At 48.0% G+C, this 27,516-nt stretch overlaps 1 protein-coding gene across 2 annotated transcripts in view; it reads right to left on the bottom strand.

Annotated features, from left to right (window-relative positions):
- Positions 1–27,516, bottom strand: part of ARID2 (AT-rich interaction domain 2) — a 129,872-nt gene that overhangs the window by 50,263 nt on the left and 52,093 nt on the right. For both annotated transcript variants that reach the window (XM_040343900.1, XM_040343899.1), the window contains exons 4-7: positions 17,165–17,298; positions 16,593–16,811; positions 8,786–8,853; positions 378–444 (exon numbers count right to left, since the gene is read on the bottom strand). In XM_040343900.1, coding sequence (XP_040199834.1) covers positions 378–444; positions 8,786–8,853; positions 16,593–16,811; positions 17,165–17,298 — 488 coding nt within the window. The remainder of the gene's footprint in view (positions 1–377; positions 445–8,785; positions 8,854–16,592; positions 16,812–17,164; positions 17,299–27,516) is intronic.

Below are 27,516 nucleotides of genomic sequence, written 5' to 3'. Positions count from 1 at the left end.
TCGTACATGTTTGGTCGTGAGTACCCGGCCGAAGGGAAAAACCTCTTCAACATTAATAACATGCCACCAAACTTTTCCCTGATCTCTAAAATATATTTTTTTTTTTCTGGCCCCCCTTGGTCATCACTTTGCAGGTACCCGACAGTAGCCTGATCACTGAACCCAAGCTAATCACTAAGGTAGTTTTGTAAATTTTATCACAATTTTTACTCCAGAACTGTAATATACTCAGCGCGAGTGGCAGAGTTATAGGGAAGATGCCCTGTCATCAAAAGTTTTGCTACCGTTCCACCACCTGCCTGTGTCTTGAATGAATAAGATAAGAGGGTGCACCTTTCTCAGTGTTTCCATATACCTGGATGTATCAGACAGCCTACCTTGAGATCTACTTTTGTCATATATGAGATCACGTACTTCATTGTCATCAACAATATCCTTCCAAAACTGAAACGAAAAAGAAATAAAGGTACTTTAAAACTGAAGTTTAACCAAACAAATCGCTATACTTCCAGTGAGAGCAGCCATGCTGGAAAATATGTGAGGAAGGTGAATGCAGTAATTGCCTGTCACACAAATGTGTTGCTAACAATGTTAGTTTATTATATACAATTCTGGAGAAACATGCAAAGAGATTAATCTAAACTTGACTATCTGACCTTCCCTCACAATTGCTGCACATATGGCCAATAGCTGATTAAAAAGACAAGTATTTATTTATGAAAAAAATATGTAAGTCCATATAAAAATAACTGAAGATGACACCCAGTGATACAGCGAAAACTCTTCAAACGAAAGTGATGTAGCCTCCACCAACTAGAGAAATGCTTCCTTACCAGATGGGATGGACCATTTGCATTAACAACTGGTCAAAACAGCTTGGTCTCAGCATAGGAGAGAAGATGCGGACGGATCCAGCAGAGTGGTAAGTAATCCGATCAGATATGAAAAAAAAAAAAATGAAAAACACGATCTCAGTGTAGACTGTTTGAATTTTATTCCAAGGGTAAAAAAGTTCACTATACAGCAAAATCCTGGACTGGACAATAGGCACAGGGAAATCCACTGGAGGACTACCGTCTGGTATAGCGAATGAGATTAAAACCATAAAAAAGCATGGCATGTAGCCGTGGTGTACAGCTGTAAACGGCAATGGAAAAGACGCGGGTGACGTCACAAAGCTCCTCCCCGTACGCACGTTACGTCCGATTGGACTTTGTCGATATACCAGACGGTAGTCCTCCAGTGGATTTCCCTGTGCCTATTGTCCAGTCCAGGATTTTTGCTGTATAGTGAACTTTACCCTTGGAATAAAATACAGTCTACACTGAGATTGTGTTTTCTGTTTTTTCATATCTGATCGGATTACTTACCACTCTGCTGGATCCATCCGCATCTTCTCTCCTATGCTGAGACCAAGCTGTTTTGACCAGTTGATAATGCCAATGGCCCATCCCATCTGTTAGGAATACATACCACTCTGCTGGATGCGTCCGAGTTTTCTTTCCTATGGCGAGACCAAGCTGTTTTAACCAGTTGTTAACGCAAATGGTCCATCCCATCTGGTAAGGAAGCATTTCTCTAGTTGGTGGAGGTTACATCACTTTTGTTTGAAGAGTTTTCGCTGTATCACTGGGTGTCATCTTCAGTTACTTTTATATGGACTTTCATTGCGCTGCACTTACATATTTTTTTAATTTGAGGTCGTGATTACATTTTTTTGTGTTCAGCTTGCAATATTTTTAGTTTAACTGTATTTGTGCGCTGATTGTTGCTTTTATTGTTTACAAGTAATTATTTAAGCCAAGAACAGTAGACAGCCCAGCAGATGAAATGGTCCTTCACAGAGTAGCTTTTATACAGTATAAATGTACAGAAAACTGGAAATCTGTTTGGCAAAGCATGCCAAAAATGACTTGTTAAAAGTAGGCAGGAATATAATGTCGAGTCTGTAAAGTGCTCCAATAGGGAATGAAGTGTAGCTGGAGTAAAGCCCCATACACACTATTAGATTTTCTGCAGATTTTTGTCTTCAGATTTTTTTTTTTTGTGAGCTGGTGCCATCTGGTGGTGAGCCGTTGGTATTACAAGTTATTACCACCAGATGTGTAAGCTGGCGCCATCTGGTGGTGGCTGTTGGTATTACAAGTTAAGCATTACAAGTTAAACAGCAATTCTAATGTAATTTTTCACTATTTTCACTGCCATCTTCTTCCCTCTAATTAGAACCCCCAAACATTATATATATTTTTTTATCCTAACCCCCTAGAGAATAAAATGGCGATCATTGCAATACTTTCTGTCACGCCGTATTTGCGCAGCGGTCTTGCAAGCGCACTTTTTTTGGGAAAAATTACACTTTTTTTTATAAAAAAATAAGACAACAGTAAAGTTATCCCCATTTTTTTTAATATTATGAAAGATAATGTTAAGCCGAGTAAATTGATACCCAACATGTCACGCTTCAAAATTACGTCTGCTCGTGGAATGGCGTCAAACTTTTACCCTTTAAAATCTCCATAGGCGACGTTTAAAAAAACTCTACAGGCTGCATGTTTTGAGTTACAGAGGAGGACTAGGGCTAGAATTATTGCTCTCGCTCTACTAATCGCGGCAATACCTCACATGTGTGGTTTGAACACAGTTTACATATGCGGTCGCTGCTCACGTATGTGTTCGCTTCTGCGCGCAAGCACGTCGGGACGGGGCGCATTTTTTGGCTCCTAACTTTTTTAGCTGGCTCCTAGATTCCAAGCAAATTTGTCAACCCCTGACCAAAACCATATAATATGAGGTCAAACCTTAAGAGTTTCAATTTGTATGCAATCAGGCATGCCCTTGCACTACATGGTTTTGGTAAATCTGAAGAAAATCTAATAGTGTGTATGGGGTCTAAGAGGAAGAACCTCATTGTGTTGGCAAGATCTTCAGCAAGAAGTACGAGTCTTCAAGTGTATATTAACCCCCCCCCCCCCCCATGTGTGTTTTTACATATATTTTTATAAATCATAGTCTCTATCATGCCTTCTATATGAAGTATCTGGTTGGTCCCACAAGTCACCATTCCTTCTTATAACCCAGCCTCTCAACCAGGGTGCTGTTGAGAAAGGCATACTGTTGCCCCGATTGAGCTCCCACTTGCTTCTCTGCCTCCACAAGTGGACAGAGTGGGAGCTCGATCAGGGGAACAGTAATGTGCAGAGCTGTGGATGGGGGAGGCTTCTTCCTGATTTCATACCTGCTCTGTCTCCCCCTACCATGCAGCAATGTGTAAATAAGCATTTCACCTGGTAGTGCAGGTGCCAAATGTGAATTTAAAAATTGAAAGTCAGACTAGCGTTTTTGAAAAGGCTGTGTGCATGTATGTGTATATTATGTGAGCTTATGTACGTGTATGTTTACGTGTGTGTATGTCTTAACATTACTTTTAATTCTGCCCCCTACACTCTGTATTAGGGTTGTCCCGATACCGATACCAGTATCGGTATCGGGACCGATTCCGAGTATTTGCGGGAGTACTTGTACTCCCGCAAATACCCCCGATGCCTCATCCGATACCAGTGGACCCCAGCCGCCGCCGTTACGCCGCATCCCCGCTGCCTGGTTAATACGGGCGGGGAACATTACAGCTTTCATTTAAATAGCTGTAGTGTTTCCCGCCGCGTATAGACACTTCCCCTTGCTCAGGTGAACTGTCCAATCCCGAGCAAGGGGGAGTGTCTAAAAAGCGGCGCGAATCACTACAGCTATTCAAATGAAAGCTGTAATGTTCCCCGCCCGTATTAACCAGGCGGCGGCGCGGGGATGCAGGTAAGGGGGACAAGGCTGCATATGGGGGGGGGGGGGGGAGAGACAAGGCTGCATATGGGGGGGGGGAGACAAGGCTGCATATGGGGGGGGAGACAAGGCTGCATATGGGGGGGGAGACAAGGCTGCATATGGGGGGGGAGACAAGGCTGCATATGGGGGGGGAGACAAGGCTGCATATGGGGGGGGGGGAGACCAGGCTGCATATGGGGGGGGGGAGACAAGGCTGCATATGGGGGGGGAGACAAGGCTGCATATGGGGGGGGGGGAGACAAGGCTGCATATGGGGGGGGGGGGGAGACAAGGCTGCATATGGGGGGGGGGGAGACAAGGCTGCATATGGGGGGGGGGGGGGGGGAGACAAGGCTGCATATGGGGGGGGGGGAGACAAGGCTGCATATGGGGGGGGGGGGAGACAAGGCTGCATATGGGGGGGGGGGGGGGAGAGACAAGGCTGCATATGGGGGGGGGGGAGAGACAAGGCTGCATATGGGGGGGGAGACAAGGCTGCATATGGGGGGGGGAGACAAGGCTGCATATGGGGGGGGGGGAGACAAGGCTGCATATGGGGGGGAGACAAGGCTGCATATGGGGGGGGAGACAAGGCTGCATATGGGGGGGGGGAGACAAGGCTGCATATGGGGGGGGAGACAAGGCTGCATATGGGGGGGGAGACAAGGATGCATATGGGGGGGTAGGGTTGCCAACTCATCCCTTTAAAACAGAACACATATTACACAGGTTCTGTGGCTGATTAAGGAGGCAATTAAACTCACTTGGTGCCTTATTTGCATTAAATTAGCCTCAGAACCTGTGTAATTCATATGTGTTCTGTTTTTAAAGGGATGAGTTGGCAACCCTAATGGGGGTGGGGGGACATGGCTGCATATGGGGGGGGACATGGCTGCATATTGGGGGGGGGGGACATGGCTGCATATGGGGGGGGGGACATGGCTGCATATGGGGGGGGGGGACATGGCTGCATATGGGGGGGGGGACATGGCTGCATCTATGGGGGGGGGACATGGCTGCATCTATGGGGGGGGGGAACATGGCTGCATCTATGGGGGGGGGGGAACATGGCTGCATCTATGGGGGGGGGGAACATGGCTGCATCTATGGGGGGGGGGAACATGGCTGCATCTATGGGGGGGGGACATGGCTGCATCTATGGGGGGGGACATGGCTGCATCTATGGGGGGGGGGACATGGCTGCATCTATGGGGGGGGACATGGCTGCATCTATGGGGGGGGACGGGACATGGCTGCATCTATGGGGGGGGACATGGCTGCATCTATGGGGGGGGGGGGACATGGCTGCATCTATGGGGGGGGGGACATGGCTGCATCTATGGGGGGGGACATGGCTGCATCTATGGGGGGGGACATGGCTGCATCTATGGGGGGGGGGACATGGCTGCATCTATGGGGGGGGGACATGGCTGCATCTATGGGGGGGGGGACATGGCTGCATCTATGGGGGGGGGACATGGCTGCATCTATGGGGGGGGGACATGGCTGCATCTATGGGGGGGGGACATGGCTGCATCTATGGGGGGGGGGACATGGCTGCATCTATGGGGGGGGGGGACATGGCTGCATCTATGGGGGGGGGACATGGCTGCATCTATGGGGGGGGGACATGGCTGCATCTATGGGGGGGGGGACATGGCTGCATCTATGGGGGGGGGGGGACATGGCTGCATCTATGGGGGGGGGACATGGCTGCATCTATGGGGGGGGGACATGGCTGCATCTATGGGGGGGGACATGGCTGCATCTATGGGGGGGGGGGACATGGCTGCATCTATGGGGGGGGGGACATGGCTGCATCTATGGGGGGGGGGACATGGCTGCATCTATGGGGGGGGACATGGCTGCATCTATGGGGGGGGGACATGGCTGCATCTATGGGGGGGGGACATGGCTGCATCTATGGGGGGGGGACATGGCTGCATCTATGGGGGGGGGACATGGCTGCATCTATGGGGGGGGGGGACATGGCTGCATCTATGGGGGGGGGACATGGCTGCATCTATGGGGGGGGGACATGGCTGCATCTATGGGGGGGGGACATGGCTGCATCTATGGGGGGGGGACATGGCTGCATCTATGGGGGGGGGACATGGCTGCATCTATGGGGGGGGGACATGGCTGCATCTATGGGGGGGGGACATGGCTGCATCTATGGGGGGGGACATGGCTGCATCTATGGGGGGGGACATGGCTGCATCTATGGGGGGGGGGGACATGGCTGCATCTATGGGGGGGGACATGGCTGCATCTATGGGGGGGGGACATGGCTGCATCTATGGGGGGGGACATGGCTGCATCTATGGGGGGGGGGACATGGCTGCATCTATGGGGGGGGGGCATGGCTGCATCTATGGGGGGGGGGGCATGGCTGCATCTATGGGGGGGGGGCATGGCTGCATCTATGGGGGGGGCATGGCTGCATCTATGGGGGAGGGGGGCATGGTTGCATCTATGGGGGAGGGGGGCATGGCTGCATCTACGGGGGGGGACATGGCTGCATCTACGGGGGGGGACATGGCTGCATCTACGGGGGGGGACATGGCTGCATCTACGGGGGGGGGGACATGGCTGCATCTACGGGGGGGGGACATGGCTGCATATGGGGGGGGGGCATGGCTGCATATGGGGGGGGACATGGCTGCATCTATGGGGGGGGGACATGGCTGCATCTATGGGGGGGACATGGCTGCATATGGGGGGGGGGGGACATGGCTGCATCTATGGGGGGGGGGGGACGACATGGCTGCATCTATGGGGGGGGGGACGACATGGCTGCATCTATGGGGGGGGGACATGGCTGCATCTATGGGGGGGGACATGGCTGCATCTATGGGGGGGGGACATGGCTGCATCTATGGGGGGGGGGGGGACATGGCTGCATCTATGGGGGGGGGGACATGGCTGCATCTATGGGGGGGGGACATGGCTGCATCTATGGGGGGGGGACATGGCTGCATCTATGGGGGGGGGGACATGGCTGCATCTATGGGGGGGGGGGGACATGGCTGCATCTATGGGGGGGGGGCATGGCTGCATCTATGGGGGGGGCATGGCTGCATCTATGGGGGGGGCATGGCTGCATCTATGGGGGGGGACATGGCTGCATCTATGGGGGGGGGACATGGCTGCATCTATGGGGGGGGACATGGCTGCATCTATGGGGGGGGACATGGCTGCATCTATGGGGGGGGGGGGACATGGCTGCATCTATGGGGGGGGGGGGGACATGGCTGCATCTATGGGGGGGGGACATGGCTGCATCTATGGGGGGGGGACATGGCTGCATCTATGGGGGGGGGGACATGGCTGCATCTATGGGGGGGGGGACATGGCTGCATCTACGGGGGGGGGGGACATGGCTGCATCTACGGGGGGGGACATGGCTGCATCTACGGGGGGGGGACATGGCTGCATCTACGGGGGGGGACATGGCTGCATCTATGGGGGGGGGGACATGGCTGCATCTATGGGGGGGGGACATGGCTGCATCTATGGGGGGGGACATGGCTGCATCTATGGGGGGGACATGGCTGCATCTATGGGGGGGACATGGCTGCATCTATGGGGGGGACATGGCTGCATCTATGGGGGGGACATGGCTGCATCTATGGGGGGGGGGGGGACATGGCTGCATCTATGGGGGGGACATGGCTGCATCTATGGGGGGGGGGGGACATGGCTGCATTTGTGGGGGGGGGGGGACACGGCTGCATTTGGGGACACATTTAAAAAAAAAGTATCGGTATCGGCGAGTACTTGAAAAAAAGTATCAGTACTTGTACTCAGTCCTAAAAAAGTGGTATCGGGACAACCCTACTCTGTATGATCAGAACTACTTTTCTGAAGTAGCGGGACTGCTTTTTAAGGAGCGTTTTCACCCTAGCGGAAAGGCCCACCACTTCCCTGAAAAGCGATTCATGCTTAAACCGCTTTTTAGAGGCATTCAACAGGTGTGAAGCGACGATATGGGGCCTCCGTGTGTTTTAATCCGCTAAATGCCACAACCACATGCATGTGACATGGTATGATTTCTTGCCACAATCATGAAACAAAAGCATCACATCATATACCCATGTGTACAACCCCATGTATGATTGAGCCTTTAGACTAGGTTCCTTGGGACTGAAAATTCTTTAAAAAGAAACACACTGTTGTAAACTGACCACACAAAGACATAAGTTGATCTGTGTTGGCATATTCAGTTTTCATCCTTTACCTGGCCATTCACAGGTGCAAGACACTGCAGAAAAACAGCATGCCTGTATTGGGTATCGGCCACCATGCCATGCCCTCAGACCAATCACAGCCTGTCATTACTTTTCTTTGAATTCCGACTTGCTACTCTGCCATTATATAAACCTCTATGTAAATGTTTTAGGAAAGGTATAATTTCTTTATTTTGTGCATTGGAGCCTAACTCGACTTGCTGCCCTATCTGTGTACAATTCACCTTGTGACCTTCCCAATTCATAGGACAAGATTGATCGACTCATTGCAATTTATACATAACCAATAACCTCATCAGATCATGGTTTGCAGTTCAGGCTTTAAACTGAAGATTCCAGAGGATTCAGGACAGCTTCACACTGATCTGCTGTGCTTTGCCAACAGCACAGTGTACCCAAGGCTTTCATGTGGGTTAGCTGCGCTTTCCCATAGACTTATTACATCCCACAATTTTGGTGCGTTTTCTGAAAGTGTACCAAAGGTTGTGCATGCAGGACTTTTGGTGCGCTTTCAGAAAGCCCACCAATAGAAGTCTATGGGAAAGCGTAACGAACACACATGAAAACTGCAGGAACACTGCAGACAAAGCACAGCGTGGTAGTGTGAAAGCGCCCTTAAAAAGTAAAATTAGTATATGTGTGCTAGTACATATTTAACAGTTCTATTTTTTTCAACAATTTTTATAGCATGCTTATCACTCAAGAATAAAATACATTACCTGTACAAAATCCCTGTCTGTTTTTTCCTTCCATTCATCACCAAAAACCGCAGAAAAAGATCCCAGAGCTGTTAATTGCAAAAATGAAGACCATAAAAGAATGAAGTATAACAAATTAAATCCACAAAACATTAAAAAAAAACTTAGGCATAATAAATATTAAAAAGGTAAATTAAAGTTAATTAGTCTTTCTAGGGTGAGTACAGAACAAAGATCTTTAGCATATGTCAGCAAGTAATCCACATATAAAGAGGGGCAACAATAAAAATACTATTATAAAACACATTTTTATGAAATTATATGAACCAAGCAACCAATTTTTTTTAGCTTCGTGCATATGGGGAAAGTTACCACATGTATCACACTAAAGAATCTGAAGAGAAGGCTGCTGAACGCTACATCAAAAAGAAGCTAGGAGCAAAAGGCAAAATACTGCAGACTGGGACGCACTGCTGCTCTCAAGTATCCCAATTTACAGATCTCTACAAGATCCACATGTTTTTAGCTGAGGAACAGCTGGAAGGTAAATTGCGGTAAATTCATAAAACACAAATATCTATGGAGATGAAAACTGGCAGGTACTGGAGCCCTAAAAAACACTAGAGCAACTGCAAATGCTCTTCTCCAGGTTTTGGAACATGTAACATTGGAAAGACAGAACCACAGTTATTTGTAGTCGATATGAAAATACTTACAGAAGGGGAGAAAATGTTATCTACACTGCAGTAATGCTAAAAGCTTATTCCAGCTTCTCAGTAGAAGCTGAAAGGACACCTAAATTGAAATTTACCCCAATTCTTTATTTTTCAATAAAAGAATAACTGAGGTGCCTGAAATACATGTTGCTAGGATGAGCTGCCTTTAACAGAGAAGTACCATCACGCTAGATTATAATCCTGCTCAGTATCTCTTGCATCACACTACCCTCCCCAAACGAGCCTACCACAGATCATTGGCCATGCATATGGTTAATGCAGCTAGACTTCCTACACACTGGCGATCAACGGACATACCAACCACCGGAGAGTGGCTGAACAGAGTTGTTAAGATAGAGGAGATGGAGAAATTGATACACACATCCCAGGATCGTATTCAGAAATTCACATTGATTTGGGCCTGTTGAACACACTTCAGCTGTCCTGTATTTCTCCCCCCTCTTTTCCTACACCAATTCCATTCAATATTTATCTCTATCTTTACCTTACTCTACCCCCCCCCCCCCCCCCCCCCCCCAATAACGACATGATTGACCAAATGCTAGCTAGGAACCTTGCCACGGGCTCCTAATGTTTATAAAGCCACAGCAACATCGAGCTTGAGAGCTCTTACATGACCGCGGATAGACCTGTCGTTATTGGTCTATGGGGGTCGTTGCAATCTTATGCAGGCGTACGTGCTCTCACTTAGATTCTTGTTCTAACTGGGATTACATGTGGAAAATTCGTAAAATTCCCATATGCTTGAAAAAAATAGGATTTTTGTACTCACCGTAAAATCCATTTCTCTGCGTTCATAGACGGACACAGCCTTCTTTGACCTTAGGGTTATGCTTCTTCCTACTAGGAGATTTAGGCAGAATTCTACAGCACTTAAGGTGTTAAAACCTTTCTTTCATGCTGCTCCTCCCAGGGGGCGTGGCTCCCCAGGCATAACCCACACCCTGCTCTAGCAGCCTCAGTTCGTAACAAGCAGTACAAACAGAGGGGTGGGTGCTGTGTCCATCTATGAACGCAGAGAAATGGATTTTACGGTGAGTACAAAAATCCTATTTTCTCTTTCGTTCATAGACGGACACAGCCTTCTTTGACCTTAGGGACGTCCCCAAGCAGTGTCAAAAAATTTGAGGGGTGGGAAAAATAACACAGCAAAAACAGGTTACACCCCAAACAAAACCGGAGTTACTCAACGGAGAAATTCCAACCTTAAACTGCTGCCTGTAACACCCTGCGGCCGAAGGAGGCATCAGAAGATGCACTCACATCCACCTTATAAAACTTTGAAAAAGTGTGGACCGACGACCAGGTCGCAGCCTTACACACCTGTAACACAGAGGCTTGGTGTCGGAAAGCCCAAGAGGCCCTGATCGCCCTGGTCGAATGCACCATGACCCGAAAAGGGGGAGCCCGCCCCTTCAGGGCATAGGCCTGAAGCACAACCTGTCGGATCCACCTGGAAATGGTGGCCGACGAGACTGCCAGGCCCTTACTGGGACCGGACACTGACACGAACAGCGAGTCCGACTTCCGGAACGGAGCTGTCGCCAACAAGTAAACTCGAAGGGCCTGAACCACATCCAGAGAATGTAAAGTGGCCTCCTTCTGGTTTTTCGGCTGAGGACATAAGGATGGAAGAACAATGTCCTCGTTAATGTGAAAGGCCGAAACGACCTTCGGAAGAAAAGAGGCCTGCGGGCGCAGCACCGCCTTATCCTGATGGATGACCAAGTAGGGGGCCTTGCAAGACAAGGCCGCCAGTTCAGACACTCGTCTGATAGAGGTAATAGCTACCAGAAAGACCACCTTCTGTGATAGAGTCAGCAAGGGGATCTCCCGAATGTCCTCAAAGGGGGCATGGTGAAGCACCGAGAGGACCAAATTCAAGTCCCATGAAGGCAGTGGAGGGCGCACCGGAGGGGCCACATGGCAGACCCCCTGCACAAACGTGCGAATCAAGGAGTGTGCTGCCAAGGGATGCTGAAAATAGACAGCCAGAGCAGAAATCTGACTCTTGATCGTGCTCAAGGCAAGAGCCTGGTCCACTCCCCGCTGCAGGAACAGCAGGATCCGGGACACCACGTAAGTACGGGGGTGCCACTTCTCCTCACACATAGAGATGTATGCTTTCCATGTACAATGGTAAATCTTCCGAGAAGTGGACTTCCGTGCACGCAGCATGGTATAGAGATCACCGGGCCCGACAGGCCCCGGTCCTTCAGCACCTGGCTCTCAACAGCCACGCCGTTAAAGCCAGTGACCGTAAAGCAGGATGGAAGATCGGACCTGAGACAGGAGATCTTCCCTCAGGGGTAGGCGCCAGGGAACGTCTGCCACCAGACGTACAAGGTCCGCGTACCAAGAGGGACGTGGCCAGTCTGGGGCGATCAGGATTGTTGGAATCCCTTCGGCATCCACCCTGCGCAGCAGGCGAGGCAGGAGCCTTAGCGGAGGGAAGGCGTAAATCAGGTGATAGTGACCCCAGGGAGCCACCAACGCGTCTGATGAGTCCGCCCACGGGTCTTTTGACCTGGCCACGAACCGTGGCACCTTCCGATTGAGACGGGACGCCAGAAGGTCCACATCTGGAGTGCCCCATTTTTGGCACAGGTTCGGAAACACCTCCGGGTGGAGAGACCACTCCCCCGGATCCAGAGTCGTGCGACTTAGGAAGTCGGCCTGCCAATTCTGAACCCCCGGAATGTATACGGCCGACAGAGCCGGAACGGACCTTTCGGCCCACCGAAGTATGTGAGCGACCTCCGTCGCTGCAGCCGAGCTCCTTGTGCCGCCCTGATGATTGACGTACGCCACAGCCGTGGCGTTGTCGGACTGGATCCTGACAGGACTGCCCTGCAGCTCCAGGGACCACCTGGCAAGGCACAGCTTGATTGCTCGGAGCTCTAGAATATTGATCGGCAGGCGGGACTCCTCCCGAGTCCAGCGCCCCTGGGCTGACTGGGTGCCCCAAACGCCCCCCAGCCGAAGAGGCTGGCATCCGTCGTGACCACTGTCCAGCGGCACGAAAGAAACGACTTCCCGGACCGAAGCACCGGAGACGTCAGCCACCACGCCAGGGAAGACTTGGCCAGATGGCTCAACCGAATCTGGTGATCCAGAGAAGATGGGACCTTGTCAACGTGACAGAATCTCTTTCTGTAGTACCCTGGTGTGGAATTGGGCATACGGAACCGCCTCGAAGGAGGCTACCATCAGACCCAGAACCCTCATGCAGAAGCGAAGAGATGACCACTTCTGCAAATGGGAACATGCAGGTATGCGTCCATGATGTTCAAGGACGCCATGAAGTCCCCCTGGTGGAGGGCCGCTATGATCGATCGTACCGACTTCATCCTGAATCTTTGCACTTTGACAAAGGAGTTGAGGGACTTTAGGTCCAGGATAGGGCGAACCCCTCCCTTCTTGGGGACCACGAACAGATTGGAGTAGAACCCCTGAAACCGTTCCTGCGAGGGAACCGGCACAACCACCCCTCTGTCCAGAAGATCCTGGACAGCCCAGGACAGGGCTAGCCGACGATCCGGAGGAAGCTGGAGGTTGGAGGGAAAAAATCTATTTGGGGGACAAGAGAGAAACTCTATCTTGTACCCCGAGGCAACCACCTCGCAAACCCAACGGTCGGACAGAAGAGACTGCCACCGATCCGCAAATTCGCGAAGTCGTCCCCCCACCCGAGACCCGGGCGGGGGCAGACCTTCATGCGGAAGCAGGCTTGTTGGGTTCGTTGAACCAGGTGCGCTTTCGCCCTGCAGCAGGGGCTTTAGCACCTTGCGGACCTTTTACCGCCGTGCTGGGCGCACGAAAAAAAACGCTTAGAGGTAGTAAAGGTAGGGCCTTGCTTGCGGCAAGGTTCCTTACCCTTCCCAGACTGCGGGAGCAACGTGCTCTTACCCCCCGTGGCATCCTTTATGATGTCATCCAGGGACGCCCCAAAAAGCCGTTCGCCCTTAAAGGGCAAATCCACCAGGGCCTTTTTGAGGACTGGTCAGCCGACCAGCATTTCAGCCACACAAGGCGGTGCAGAACCACAGCGTAAACGGAAGCCCTGGAAAGCAAAGGTATCGCGTCCATGGCCGCCTCGCAGAGAAATTTTTGACCCTGAACCAATTGTTCAGCCAGGTCCCTAGAGGACTCGGAAGCACCTTGGACCTCCAGCTCCTGCAGCAGGAGCTTCGCTCTTTCAGTCAGGGTCTGCGCCACCAGGGCTCCGGCCAGAGCCGGCCTCACCGCCGAACCCACTACCGTGGATAGGGAGCGGGCCACGGCCTCCACCCTCCTATCAGCGGGGTCCTTGAATGCAGGAGCCCCTTCCACAGGCAAGGTAGTAGCCTTGCTCAGTCTGGACACAGGAGGGTCCACTGACGGAGGAGAGACCCACATTTTCAAGAAGTCCTCCTCAAGGGGGTAACGGGTAGCAAAGCTTTTAGGAACAGTAAACTTTTTGCGGTGTATCCCATTCCTTATATAACATATTGTCCAAATAAGGAACACAGGGGAATACTTTAGCGGTACGCGGTGGTTTGCGGAATCCAAAAGGGACCGACACCGCAGGTGTCTCCGCCACATCCTCCAATTTTAGAGTCTCACGCACCGCAGTAATAAGAGCTCCTCTGACATTACAGAACCAGAAGCAGCAACAGCATGATCTGATCTGGACGCTTTTTACCCGCCCATCCGAGCACTGGCTGCTTCAAACCTGGTGAGAAAGGACTCCAGGACAGCCGACATTGCCTCAACAGATGTGGCAGGGGAAGGGGGCGCTAAGGGTTAACTCCGGCATAGTTAGGAATGAGGGGCCTGATTCAGGCTCCATAGTGCAGCTGCCGTGTCACCCCCACTGCTAAAGCAGAAAAAAAATCCCCCACAGGTCACCTCCTGGCCGCTAGAACAGAATGGGGACCCCTGGGACTCACCACCCTCCCGGTACAGCACGGTCTGTGAAGGACAAGATGTGCTGATAGGAAAGCTGCAGCGCTGCGTCTGTCTCCTCAGACGGATTTGCGGTCTTTTTCCACCGCCGAAACCGTCACAAGAGGCCAATCGAAAGCTGAAAACAGCACTGGCCACAAGAAAATGGCCGCCGAACAATACAAAGAGCAGCTCCGGCAAAATGGCCGCCGTAGCGCAGATTTAAAAAGACAGTGTACCTCAAACTGTCAGCACAAAAAAATCACCATACAGCACACAGAAAAAGTCCAGAAGTGAACACCACAGTCCCCTGCAGTGACACACACAGCCCCCACTATACCACGGGTCCAGTGAACATGAGTCCCAGAAAAAAAAAACCCGCACAGCTGTCACCCAAAAGGGGAAGGAGGGAGAGGAATAAGGGAGAGAGGAAAGCAGGGAAACCCCTCAGTCGACCTTCCAAGTGAAACATTCCAGCCAGACCACTTACCTGTAAGGGGCCACTACTTACCTGTCCTGCGACTACCCGGCTGGAGGTATCCCAGACAGAACCAACTTCCGCGAACGGCATGGCTGTCGGCCAGACACACTGTGACAAAGCCATAAAAGACCGGTCATATGTGTGCCCTAGAACCGAAGTTCCCCGGCCGCCCCTGGAGCAACGGGGCCTGTCGTGGACGTCCCAAAGCTGAGCTGAGGGCCGGCACAAGCTCGAAGGCCGAACATGGGGGGACTACAAGGGTCGAGGACCCAGCCTGTCACCCAGTCGGCTGTTGATAGAAGAATCGCAGGATTCAAAAATGCAGGAACAAAATAATAAAAAGCGAGAAAAACTCCAGAGTCCAGGACTCCAGAGACAGCCTGACTCTCCTGTCGTTGGGCAGAAAACAAACTGAGGCTGCTAGAGCAGGGTGTGGGTTATGCCTGGGGGAGCCATGAACCCTGGGAGGAGCGGCATGAAGGAAAGGTTTTAACATCTTAAGTGCTGTAGAATTCTGCCTAAATCTCCTGGTAGGAAGAAGCATAACCCTAAGGTCAAAGAAGGCTGTGTCCGTCGAAAGAGAAAGAGAAAGTTTTCTTTATATATCCACATTCCTATTATCATACTCCCTATAATTTTTGTGGCCTGATCAAAATGTCTTCCTTACATTGGGAATGTTAAATATGTTGTAAATGTAACCTTATTTTTTCCTCTCAATAAAAACTTTTGTGAAATAAAAAAAAAAAAAAAACACAAGTACTAGAAGCAGGTGCCAGTCTTACAAATGTTGAATTTACTATGCGATTTCCAGAGCCACCAGTTGCATGATGCTCTACAGCAGGGGTAGGCAACCTGGTGCCCTCCAGCTGTTGTGGAACTACATTTCCCATGAGGCATTGCAAGGCTGGCAGTTACAATTACTCCCAGAGGCATGTTGGGACTTGTAGTTCTGCAACAGCTGGAGGGCCCCGGGTTGCTTACAGGATCAACCACTTCTGTAAACCTGTAGTTATCCATACTCTAACATTTATATATTTTTAATGGAAGAAAAGCATTTGATTTTAGTTCAACTTAAGCAAAAGTTGTTATTGTTGCCAAACACTGCAATTCTACCCTAATCCAGAGCAATTATTACAGGGCACTTTAAATTACCTCCAAGTGCATGGAAGAACTCATTAGCAACTTAATTTCCAATGCATAAGCTTTCCTTTCCTTCAGATTGGAGTTTACCATCATATTCCTGTGCTTCACTAAATAGCATAAAAGGGGCAACTGTTGCTCACCAGGCACCATTCTAGCTAGTCATTTCAGGCAGCTTGCTGGCAGGTGCACCTTGACCTCCATTAAAGGGCCACCAGGAGGCAGTGTTAAAAGGGCTTTAATGGCTACTGTATGTGACTGCTTTGATTGGCTCTCACAGATGTAACATGCTCGTCAGCTGGTCCCATTGGCTCTTAATCAAAGGCCTTGTCTGACAACTGTCAGTGACATCGGTCAGTTGGCTGGGAGTGCGCAGTGACCACAATTTCAGCACACAATCACATACCGCTATGGACGCATACAGTACGTGCAACAACTTGGTGTTAAAGCCCACCATTCTTGCTGCTGCATATATACGGTCAACAAGAGGTTAAAAAGAAGTCATAATAAAATCCAGAAATCCAAAACAGGCACTTATACTCACTGTCATCAAATACACCAGCATTTGCAAGCAACAAGGTGATAATTTTGGGGTCCTTTTCAAGCTGCATTACATGTTTGCTTTCATTAGACAGAAGTGTGCAAACATTAATTGCAAAGTCCACTTCATTAGGGAGTCCAGATAAAAGTGAAAGCACCAGTTTGTTGTAATCATTTGGTGTGTTAAAGTCCATGGTAAGCCCATAACTTTGTCGTAAATAATCTGTAATGAAAAAAAAATTCACGATGGGTTAAAAGAAGAAAAGTAATGCAATTTAATAGCAAACTTTAAAAACAATAACAAAGTTGTCATACAAGCAAGTGAACATTAGAATGTAGCTTTTGCTTTCTCTATGTCCTGATGTCCACTGCCATTGGAACTAACAGAAGGAAAAATCCAAATTTTAGAGTGGTCACCAAAAAAGGAAGAGAGGAGAGATATTCTAATTTACCATCACAATAGCAGTGAAATGGATCACTAATTATGAAGTGAGTTTTTTGCAAACCACCATGAAGATTTATACATGCCAACTCTAAACATATGAGCATACTGCTCCTATGAGCTCAAAATTTTACCTGGTACAATATGCTGCTGGTAGTTGTAGGTACACGGTATTGCACCAATAGGGAGCTGTGGTTTTGGATTTCCAGGTTGGACCTCATCATCATCTTCTCCAAAGTGATGAACTTTCTCATATTTTTCCAAATACCTATAACAAAAGAAGATTTAAAATATTAAAATATGCCACTTAATCTTCGTTAATAAGCGCATTATTAAAAAGGGTCAAAAAGTTTGTTTACCCTGGGTTCACACAGGCCTGAAATAAGGCCCAAGAGCCGGTTCACACAGGGGCAATACAACTTCCAGCATGACTTTGGGAGGCAACTTGGACACGACTTGAGTATGAATCATCTAGATTGTAAGCTCTAACGAGCAGGGCCCTCTGATCCCTCCTGTATTGAATTGTATTGTGACTGTACTGTCTTCCCGGATGTAAAGCGCTGCGCAAACTGTTGGCACTATATAAATCCTGTATAATAATAATAATCAGGCAACTTACAAGGCAACTTCAAGTTGCCTCCAGGACAGTACAAGGCAACTTGAAGTCGCCTCCAGGACAGGAGGCTTTCCAGTGGCCAATCAAACAACAATCAGCTCTGCGGGAGGGAGGGGCTTGTCTGAGAAATGTATGTTATCTTCCTGTATTGTTGCTTCAGTTAAGACAATGATCAGACTTCCATTGAAATCAATGGGTACAAGTTGCCTAGAAGTCCGATTGAAGTAGTAGAGGAACCTTTTCTGAAGTCGGAGCGACTTCAGTAGTGTGTATTAAGACGGCTCCATTCACTTCCATTAATTTTCTTGACCACACTACTTGGGACGACTTGGGGCAACTTCAAGTCGGATCCCAGGTCGCCCCTGTGTGAAACGGCTCTAAGACACTGCTTCTTTAAAATGTACACATCGGTTATTACTTCCTATAGGATACCCAATATACAATGTTTAGGTTCTGTAGGGGGACTGACCGAAAATGCATTAACTGTGGTTATAGTTTTTAAATAGCGATGCAACTTCGGACACCGCTAAAGTGCATCAGGTCACCTCTTTCTCTGCCACATCGAGCACATATAGGATCTGGGTGAAGGCCCGTATTTACTTTAGGTGGAGTGTAATGTACTCTCAGTATAACATCGTTGAGACAGTTGGGTAACGTTCAAGGAACACAAGAGTACAGATTCCAATACCTCCTCCCATTGCTCTTCAGGAATGTCACCCACATCTCTCTCCCATTTCTCAAACACCATGTTAGGGAATTTATCCAAAAACTCCTCGAACAACATAGCATACCATGTCAAGCCTTTCATGGAACGGTTGCATGAAGTTAAAAACAGGCGTGGGTCATAGTCAAAGTCTCCACAGAGTTTTAGGCTTCAACCACGTTCTGCAGTAGATGGTAAAAGAATTGCATTGTGAGTGGAAGACCACATCTTGCCTGTAATTGGGAAAACGGGAGTCCAGCCCTCAAAAATATTTCCAAGTTGTGTGACTCCAACATCTCGCCATTTCACGGCATACTGCTAGCTCTGGATAAGTTAAATTGTTCCAGATAGGGCTGTATCTAGTAAACCCCATAACTTTTTGCAACGGTTTCACCCTTTACCCATATCTTGTGTAACAGTCTGTATGTTGGGTATGCTGCGCTTCCATGCCCTCTGCAAGTGCACCACTACAATGCAGCATAATAGACCACGATCCCTCTCTGTTCTGCCATTGGATGTGTGGTTCCAGAACCCCCCTCCAATGAGAACTCAACTATGAGAACATAACCATGCATGCACAGTCTGTCACCTAACCACACGCTAGTTTGCTCATTGATTCGCAGAATGCTGAACTTTGCCACTGCTGTCGAAAGTGCAGACTGCCTGGCTTTCATAGCCAGATGCTTGTTTGTGTGGTGCTGGGGCCACAATGCCAGCGGTCGATGTCTCCTGCCATATAAGGCAGAGGGGGAGCCCATGATGCAAGCCTTGGGCTCCTGGCCCCTCGTTTGACTAGGGCCCCCATGGGAAGCGGCACTCGTGCATGCTCGCACCCAAGTCCCTCTGCTGCGTCCACTGACAGACAGCATTACTCGCCACCCCACTCCCCCGTCACTAGCTTTGATTGACAGCACTGGAAGCCAATGGCTCCCGGTGCCCCAGCAAAGCCAATACCCGGAAGTGAGGGGAGAAAAGATCTGTAAACTTGCACGGCGATGGATCGAACGAGGTCTCAGGTAAGTAAAAGGGGGTGATGCTGACACCTAAAGATTAAGTAGAACTTCCGCTTTAGGCACTCCGTGCCCCCTTACATGCCATATTTGGCATGTCATTTTTGGGTGGGGGGGTTGGGGAGTAGGTACCCAGCGCCCACGTCCGCTTGGCCACCTAGGTGGCGGCGACTCTCTTCCTGAAATCTCCTGGGACACGTCACAGGTCCCAAAAGATTGCCTGCCCACTGAGAAGGCACAGTGCGCACCCGGCTGTGAAGCCGAATGCTGTCTCTGCTGGGTGCTCAAGCTTGACATGACTGTGCCATGGAGAGGGAGGGGAGCGAGACTTTCAGGCAGCTGCATCGACAGGTGATTGCTTATTAAATCAGCAGCTACACTTTTTGTAGCTGCTGACTTTTAATAAACCTAAAAACTCTACTTTAAAGGTAAAAAATGTTTAGCCTTTACAACCACTTTAAGGCTCATTTAAATGCATGGCCAAACTATTTTAACTGAGGGTCGGGTAATAGCAAAAAAAAAAAACACCTTCACATGCTCATTTAAATAATAGGTTAACTGAACGGTTTCAATAGAGCTCACAGAGCAACCTAAATAACCATATAGCCAGAATCAGAGGTGGAGTTTTAATATCCACCTGATTAAAAACATGAACAATAAACTACATGGCAGAAACAAAATGCCTAAAACCTCGTTAAACACCAACAGATCTAATGGAGTCTGCTTTGGCAGGAATCTTAAACGTGTGGGGAACCCTCAGGAATCACAAAATTAACGTCAGTTTGTCTAAAGGAAGAGGAAACCTTGGACCTCAAAACAACTATCTGTATAGCACAAGAAGGCTCCTTGCAGGATAAGACTGCCTACTTAGAAACTCACATCACAGTGGTGACTGACTCGAGAATGGCAACCTTGTACGGGAGATTAGATGAGGAATATACCAGATAGGTTCAAAGGGTAGATTCTGGGTAGATTCTGGAGTACCAACCTGGCCGATATCCCACGGGGTCAGAAACTGGGTGGTGCCTCTGGGATAGGAGGAGATCTGAACAATCTGGAAGGGCCCACAGAGGGTCCATCTTGCAAGATCGAAGTACCAGGTTTGCCTGGGCTAGCCCAGTTGGGTGTAATAAGAATCACCAGAATGCCAACAAATGTACCCCCACTCTGACAAGTGAGGGAATCTCCTCTGAGAAGGGGACTTGCTTGTAGGCCTGAAAGATTTCAAGGTCAAGGATTTACAGTGGAACCAAGTCCTGGAACTGAAGGCCCAGAAGAAAGAGAAATACTTCTTAGCCTGACATAAAAGGCTTTACCTGACTGAAACAGCCTTTCTGCTGAGGTATAAGGGTACCCCCCTGGTGACACCTTTGACAAAGTTATCTAGAGATTCGCCAAGAGTCTTATGGTGAATGCCCTTTGAAGGGGGACATTTGTTGCACTGATATTCAACAGATCAACATTTGAGCCATGGGTCCTCCAAATGTGCAACAAAAGGAGACTTTCTGGATAGCAGGAGAATAATATCCACCAACACAGTAAGCATGGGCTCCAGTTGTTGGGAGGATAGAGGGATCTTTGTTGATACACCCAGGATCCCAAAACATATCCTTGAACTCAGACAGTCAAGGTCTGGCTGACAGATATGGCAGACATTGGGTTGTAATACTGGGCCTGAAAGGGTGAATAAGCTCCTGTAAGGGCTTCTAGCCACTTATCTACAGGTCTTTACAAACTAGAGAGGGTCATTTACAGGGACAGTCAAAGTCTTGTTGAGATGTGGGACGATGGGATCCATGAAATTGCTGAGCAAAATGCTGGGGAGGAGTAGTAAAGATCTTTTCAGAGTTATGCCAGTCACTATACAAAACTGGTAGTTAAAGTACATAAACAGGAAAGGTTTTTTTAACATGCTCAGGGCTTTTAGGAGAACCCAGGCTTGTAACTTTAGGTGTGGCTGATACAGGTTGTTCCAGGTCAAGGTATGTGTGCACTGCATGATTAAGGACTCAAATACAGATAAGTTACATTCCTCTCCATCTTCAGCTAACTGTGCAGAAGGAACCATAGCTAAGAGGAAAATCAGGAGATAGATTCTGGCGGAGAGGGCATGACTGCAGGCTTGTGGCCCCTGTGTTTTGAGTCTGGGACAAGCACACCCGCTCTAGCCGGTGTCTCGGGTGTCCCGATTGGATTGATAGCAGCACAACAATTGGCTCCCCCTGCTGTTAATCAAAGCCGGAGCAGAGTTCTGCTGTCTGTGTCAATGGACACAGGAGCAGGACACAGGAGCGTGCCTGCTAGGTTTGCCACATCATGTCTTTAATCAGACACACAATTACACAAGTTCTGTGGCTGACTAAGGTGGCAATTAAACTCACTTGGTGCCTCATCTGCATTAAATCAGCCTCAGAACCTGTGTAATTCACATGTGTCCTGGATTAAAGGGATGATGTGGCAACCCTAGCACTCGCACGAGTGCTTTGAGGGAGAGCTCTTCTCAGACGGGGCACTCAAGAAGAGGAGGAGCCAGGAGCGCCGCTGAGGGACCCCAAAAGAGGAAGATATGGGTCACTCTGAAAAACCATCTGCACAGAGGAGGCAAGTATGACATGTTCTTTTTTTTTCTAAAAACAGAATATTTACATATCCTTTAAACACACACAAAATACAGTATCACTAAGGTAAAACCAGAAACACACCCCTGCTGAAATCAGCACCACATTTAATGTATTGTAGAAAAGCAGAACAATGTTCATAACCAATATTTTTGTAACCAATTGAGTGTTTAACCACTTCATAAACCGGCTATAGTTATACGACAACCGCAGATGGGATCTCCCATCCTGGGCGGGCATCATATGATTTCCTTGGCTTCCCGGCGGTATAAGGGGCACACGAGCCGTGTCACAGGAGGAGCCGATGCGCGAGCCTGGTGGCTGCGATAGAGCAGGAACGTGGATCTGTGTGTGCAAAAACACACCGATCCATGTCCTGTCGGGGGGAGAGGAGACAGATTGTGTGTTCCTAGTATAAAGGAACACCAATTGGTCTCCTCCCCTAGTCAGTCCTATCCCCCCCCCCCCAATTTAGAATCGCTCCCTAGGTAACACATTTAACCCCTTGATCACCCCCTAGTATTAACTTCTTCCCTGCCAGTGACATTTATACAGTAAATCAGTGCATATTTATAGCACTGATCACTTTCTAAAGGTCAATGGTCCCAAAATAGTGTCAAAAGTGTTTGATCTGTACGCTGCAATGTCAGATCCCCGCCATTACTAGTTAAACAAAAAGCCATACATCAATAACCCATTTTGTAGGTGCTATAACTTTTGCGCAAACCAATCCATATACGCTTATTGCGATATTTTTTTACCAAAAATATGTAGAATACATATCGGCCTAAAATCGTTTATGCTTTTTTTAAATTTGGGATATTATAGCAAAATGTAAAACAACGTTTTTTTTTTTTAATTTCGCTTTTTTTTTTTATTTATTTTTTTTATAGTGAAAACTTTGCTTCTGCTTTTTTCATAGGAGTTATATCGTCTTTAACATTATAGACATATCACTGGTCTCTTTTTTATACATCAGAAGCAGTACCGCCAGCAACCATTGGGTCGCGCATGGATACACACAGTTGTACAGAACTGCGAGAAAGATTAATACATCAGAAGCAGTACCGCCGGCAACCACTGGGTGGCGCATGGATACAAACTACAGTTGTAGAGAACTGAGAGAGACGCCCAGGCTGCTGACGTCGGTTCAGATATCGGCGCCATTTGCGTTCCACGCTGGTTACGTAGAACCAGCGGTGAACACAGAAGAATCGCAGCTCATCCCGCGAGGAGATCGTGGGCGGGGAGAATCGAGATCGCAATTCTCTCCGCGATTAATCGTGCAGCTCTAATACCTAGAACGTGGTATTTCCGCTATGCGCAGCTGCGTTATGCAGCGATTGCGTAGTTCAGGAATGGCGAGATTCAGGTACAAAGTACGGAACTAGAAAAGATTCTGATGGATCCAGATCCATCTAAACGAATCTCTAGATACTATAGGGCAGTTGGTCCTGGGGAAATAGGTTAAACTTCTAGGGCCAGGGCTCAGTGGTTGGCGATTGTCCCGGAGTTGTGGCAGGAGGTGCTTGACACTTATCTGGTGTCTTATCTCTTCCACAGATAAAACGATTCAGTTGTGTTACCTCCTCCAGCTGTATTATACGCAAGTTAGGCTTTGCCGAATGCGTAGGAGGGAATCGACAATCTGTCATAAATGTATGGGGGCGGAAGGCACCTTTCTACATATGGTGTAGGAATGCCAAAGGGTCAGGCCATTGTGGTCTCAGGTAACTGAATTTATCTCGGATAAATTTGGCTTGCCTAATATATATGTTCTCCCTTACGTTGCCTCCTGGGGGTTTTTGACCAGAAGGAGATGAATGTATACACCTGAGGATCCTGGGCCAGATTCACGAATAATTGCGGCCGTGTAACGTAACCCGTTTACGTTACACCGCTGCAAGTTTTCAGTGTAAGTGAAAAAGGTGAAATTCAGCGCCAAAAGAAATTATTATATATAAATGTATAGAGAATACAAATAAAGTACAAAGAAAATATAAAAAGCTGCACCTCATGAACAATACTGATTGTAATGAATGGAAATTTAGATAGAGGGCGCTAGAACACTCAGTGATAAATTAATGAAAAATAAAGTGATCCTGTGAAAGAAAATTGCATCATATATAAATACAAAATCTAAAATAAATTGCAAAACATCATAAATGTCTATGTCATGAGCACATGACATTAAGTCCCAATCTTGTGTCAAATGGTGTGTCACAACAGAGTGTCACAAAAAAGTGAAAAATTCTTCTTGGTTGGTTTATTCTTGCTTTTTAGTGAGAAAAGGAAAATACCACCACCACATTCCAATCTTCTTAACCACCCAATATCTGTGCTGATGAGATATCTGTGTCCGACGTATGTTTCATTTGGTAGAACGTCTTCAGGGGGGCGCCAAACGAAACGTACGTCGGAGGCAGCCTTTGACCATCTCCCCTGAGCTGTAAGCCCCCTCTTGGGTCGCTCCCCAGCTCGAGAGACTGGCATCTGTGGTCAGTACTCTCCAAGACACTGGGAGGAAGGAAGGAAGGATCTTTCCTTTCGCAGGTTCTGATCCTGCAACCACCAGCTTGGGCTTAAGCGTGCTTGAGGAAATAAGGACATGGGGTAATCCAGGGCTTGCCCTCTCCTGTTCCAAGTCGAATGGAACTGGGCGTAGGATGCTCCAGGATCATTATGGAGGCAGCTGTAAAAAAAAGAAAAAAGAGGGAACTCTCCAAGACCTTATAGATGTTTCCCCTGTGAAAGGTCCTACCCCTACCCCCCTTGTTTTTGCTCACCATATAGTCCGCCCAAGGTACTATGAGGAGGGACAGAGCTTAATTCTATAAAAATAATTTTTAGTTTTATTAAATGTACCGGTATACTCCTTTTCATTTTAGCTGCTTCCTGCAGTCCAGTGCCACAGCAAAACGATCCTCGACATAATATGTCAGAGAGGCTGCAACGTTCAGGTAAGTTTTAAAAATCTAAAAATCATTTGGGCATATTGTATGAAACTCCTTTCTATGTTTCACAGCGCAAACTACTAATCATCCCGCAGACACTCCTCGGATAGGTGGTCTAGAGGGCATGGTAGTTCAAGACATGCTCAAGAACACGCTTCCTCTACGCAGGCATCTCACAGTTCCGGTAGATTGCCTTATACCTCTAGGAGGGCTACTCCTCTACATAGTTCCACCCGACCCAGGGTCAAAGTCTGCTGGGTCTGTGGAAAACGGCCCCTTCCAGAAAGGTTAGTATGCAAAGAATGTTTTGTATAGGCCACTGGAGACAAGGAAAAGGGACAAGCAGGAGTCCGTAGATGCAATGAAGAGATTGATTAAAGATTCAAATTTAGGAATTAGCCTTGTGCCAGGATTTAGTGGTCCCATCCATAAAAATAAAAAAAAAAAAAAAGTCTGTGGAGACTACAATTCAACAGGCGGACACAGGTTCCAGGTCTGAGGATGACAGACAAAAGCGGAGGAAAATTCTTCCTTCGATTTTGGGTTAATCAAATCATTTGGGGTCGCCCATCTGAAGGAAAAATCCCAGACATTTCTGCTTATGGAAGAAATCAGGGATATAGTGTCAGATGAATGGCGGAAGGGGGAGAAGAGACCAATCACCCATAATCGTTTCCACAAGTTAAACCCTCTGGCAGGGTCTGATGCCCAACTATTTGATTCTATACCATCGGTGGGCACCACTATCATAAAGGATAGCCAGAAACAACACTGCCTTTGGAGGATGTAGTTTCTTTTAGGAACGTAATCGACTGTAGAATTGACTCAGGTCTGTAAAAAGGCTCATCTGGCAGCAGGGGTGGTGCAAACCAGCAGTGGCTTTAAAGCTCCCAGAAACTTTCCGAATGTGTTGGTGGCAATTCTGGCTCCTTTTCAGGAGAAAGGTTAGGTTGGGGTGCCCACTACAAGGACCATTTGATCCAAGGGAGATGATAGCTCAACACGGAGGGGTATAGTCTCCAGCCTTTTTGAACTAAGGGCAGCCTGGACGGCGATCTCCTACTTACCGCCTCTTAGAGGAAAGTCCATCATGCTACAAAATGGACAAAAGGGCAGCAGTAGCCTACGTCCAGAACCAGGGGGGGGAATGCACAGCACATTATCCGCCAACGTTTTTCCCGGACAGGGTCATCCTAGAACCTATTCACCAGTTTGTCCCCAAAGTTCCACCTGTCTACCAACTTAATCGGGAATGGGTTCTCCCGGCTTTCGAGGAAGACCCAGTCACTTTGAAAATACATGAACTGGACGTAGCAAGATCTCTTTGACGGTACATTGAGCCAATACAACCTTTTTGCAAAGGCCGTCTGTTAACCGTAATGGCACTAGAAGGTGTGGCAGCATCCAAAAGAACCTTGTCAAGCTGGATTGTACATCTAATAAAGAAGGCATATCGGGCTAGTGGTCTTCCAGTCCCAAAGGCGTTCAATGCTCACTCGACTTGGGGAATGCCCTCTTTGGCGGCTTTAGCGCAGGCCTCTCCAGAAAGTTGACAGTTTTGTAAACCCAATTAAACATTATCTTTTTGCAGCAACCTTCCCTGTGTGCGAGTTATTTACCATGTTTATGCTGCCATGGAGGTACCATGAGAAACGGAAAATTGAATACTTAACTTTCCATAATTTCCTTACCTGGTGTCTATCCATGGCAGCATACGCCCTCCCTTTCTATAAGCCTGGGGGGGGGGGGGGGCCTGCTGCGCAACTTTCTTTTATAGAGTTAAAGTGGTCCTGTGAGTTGGTTGGGGGTGGAGCAACCAACCATCTTTATGCTGCCATGAATAGGCACCAGAAAAGGAAAATTACAGAAAGGTAAGTATTCAATTTTCCAGTATAAGAATCTATATGAGGAAATGAGTCACCATGACTAATGCCCAAACTTCCTATCCCATCCTTAACAGACAAACACAGAATTTTTTGATAAGTAGATAACTGTAGCGGAAGTGTTCGCTATTGAGCAGGTCCCAATGGGCAAAGCACCAGGCCCTGACGGGTTCACGTCACTATTAAAAGCGTAGCATAGTGGCTTGGAACAATGTATGCACCTAGGGGGTTTGGGAGTCCCTGACTTCAGGAAGTATTGTGGTACAGTAGAGCTGGATGATTCTGGCAAAAAAGAGAATTGCGATTTTTTTGCCTAGAAGATAGATGATTCTCGCGGCGTAACATCTTTCACATTAAAAAAAAAAAATGGTGGTAACTTTACCATTTTGTCTTTTTATTATTCATTGAAGTGTATTTTTCCCCAAAAAAATGCATTTAAAAGACCGCTGGGCAAATACAGTGTAACAAAATATTGCAGCAATTGCCATTTTAATTCCCTAGGTTCTCTGCTAAAATGTGTATATATTATATATATATATATATATATATATATATATATATATATATATATATATATATATATATATATATATATATATATATATATTTGGGGGTTTCTAGTAATTTTCTGGCAATAAATATTGATTTCAACTTAGTGTCAGAAAAAGATTTGGACTTTAAGTGGTTAAACGTCCTGCATTT

Source organism: Rana temporaria, chromosome 3, assembly GCF_905171775.1.
Source record: "Rana temporaria chromosome 3, aRanTem1.1, whole genome shotgun sequence".
In the NCBI taxonomy this organism is placed as follows: Eukaryota; Metazoa; Chordata; class Amphibia; order Anura; family Ranidae; genus Rana; species Rana temporaria.
This window is presented reverse-complemented; position numbering and strand designations above follow the sequence as displayed.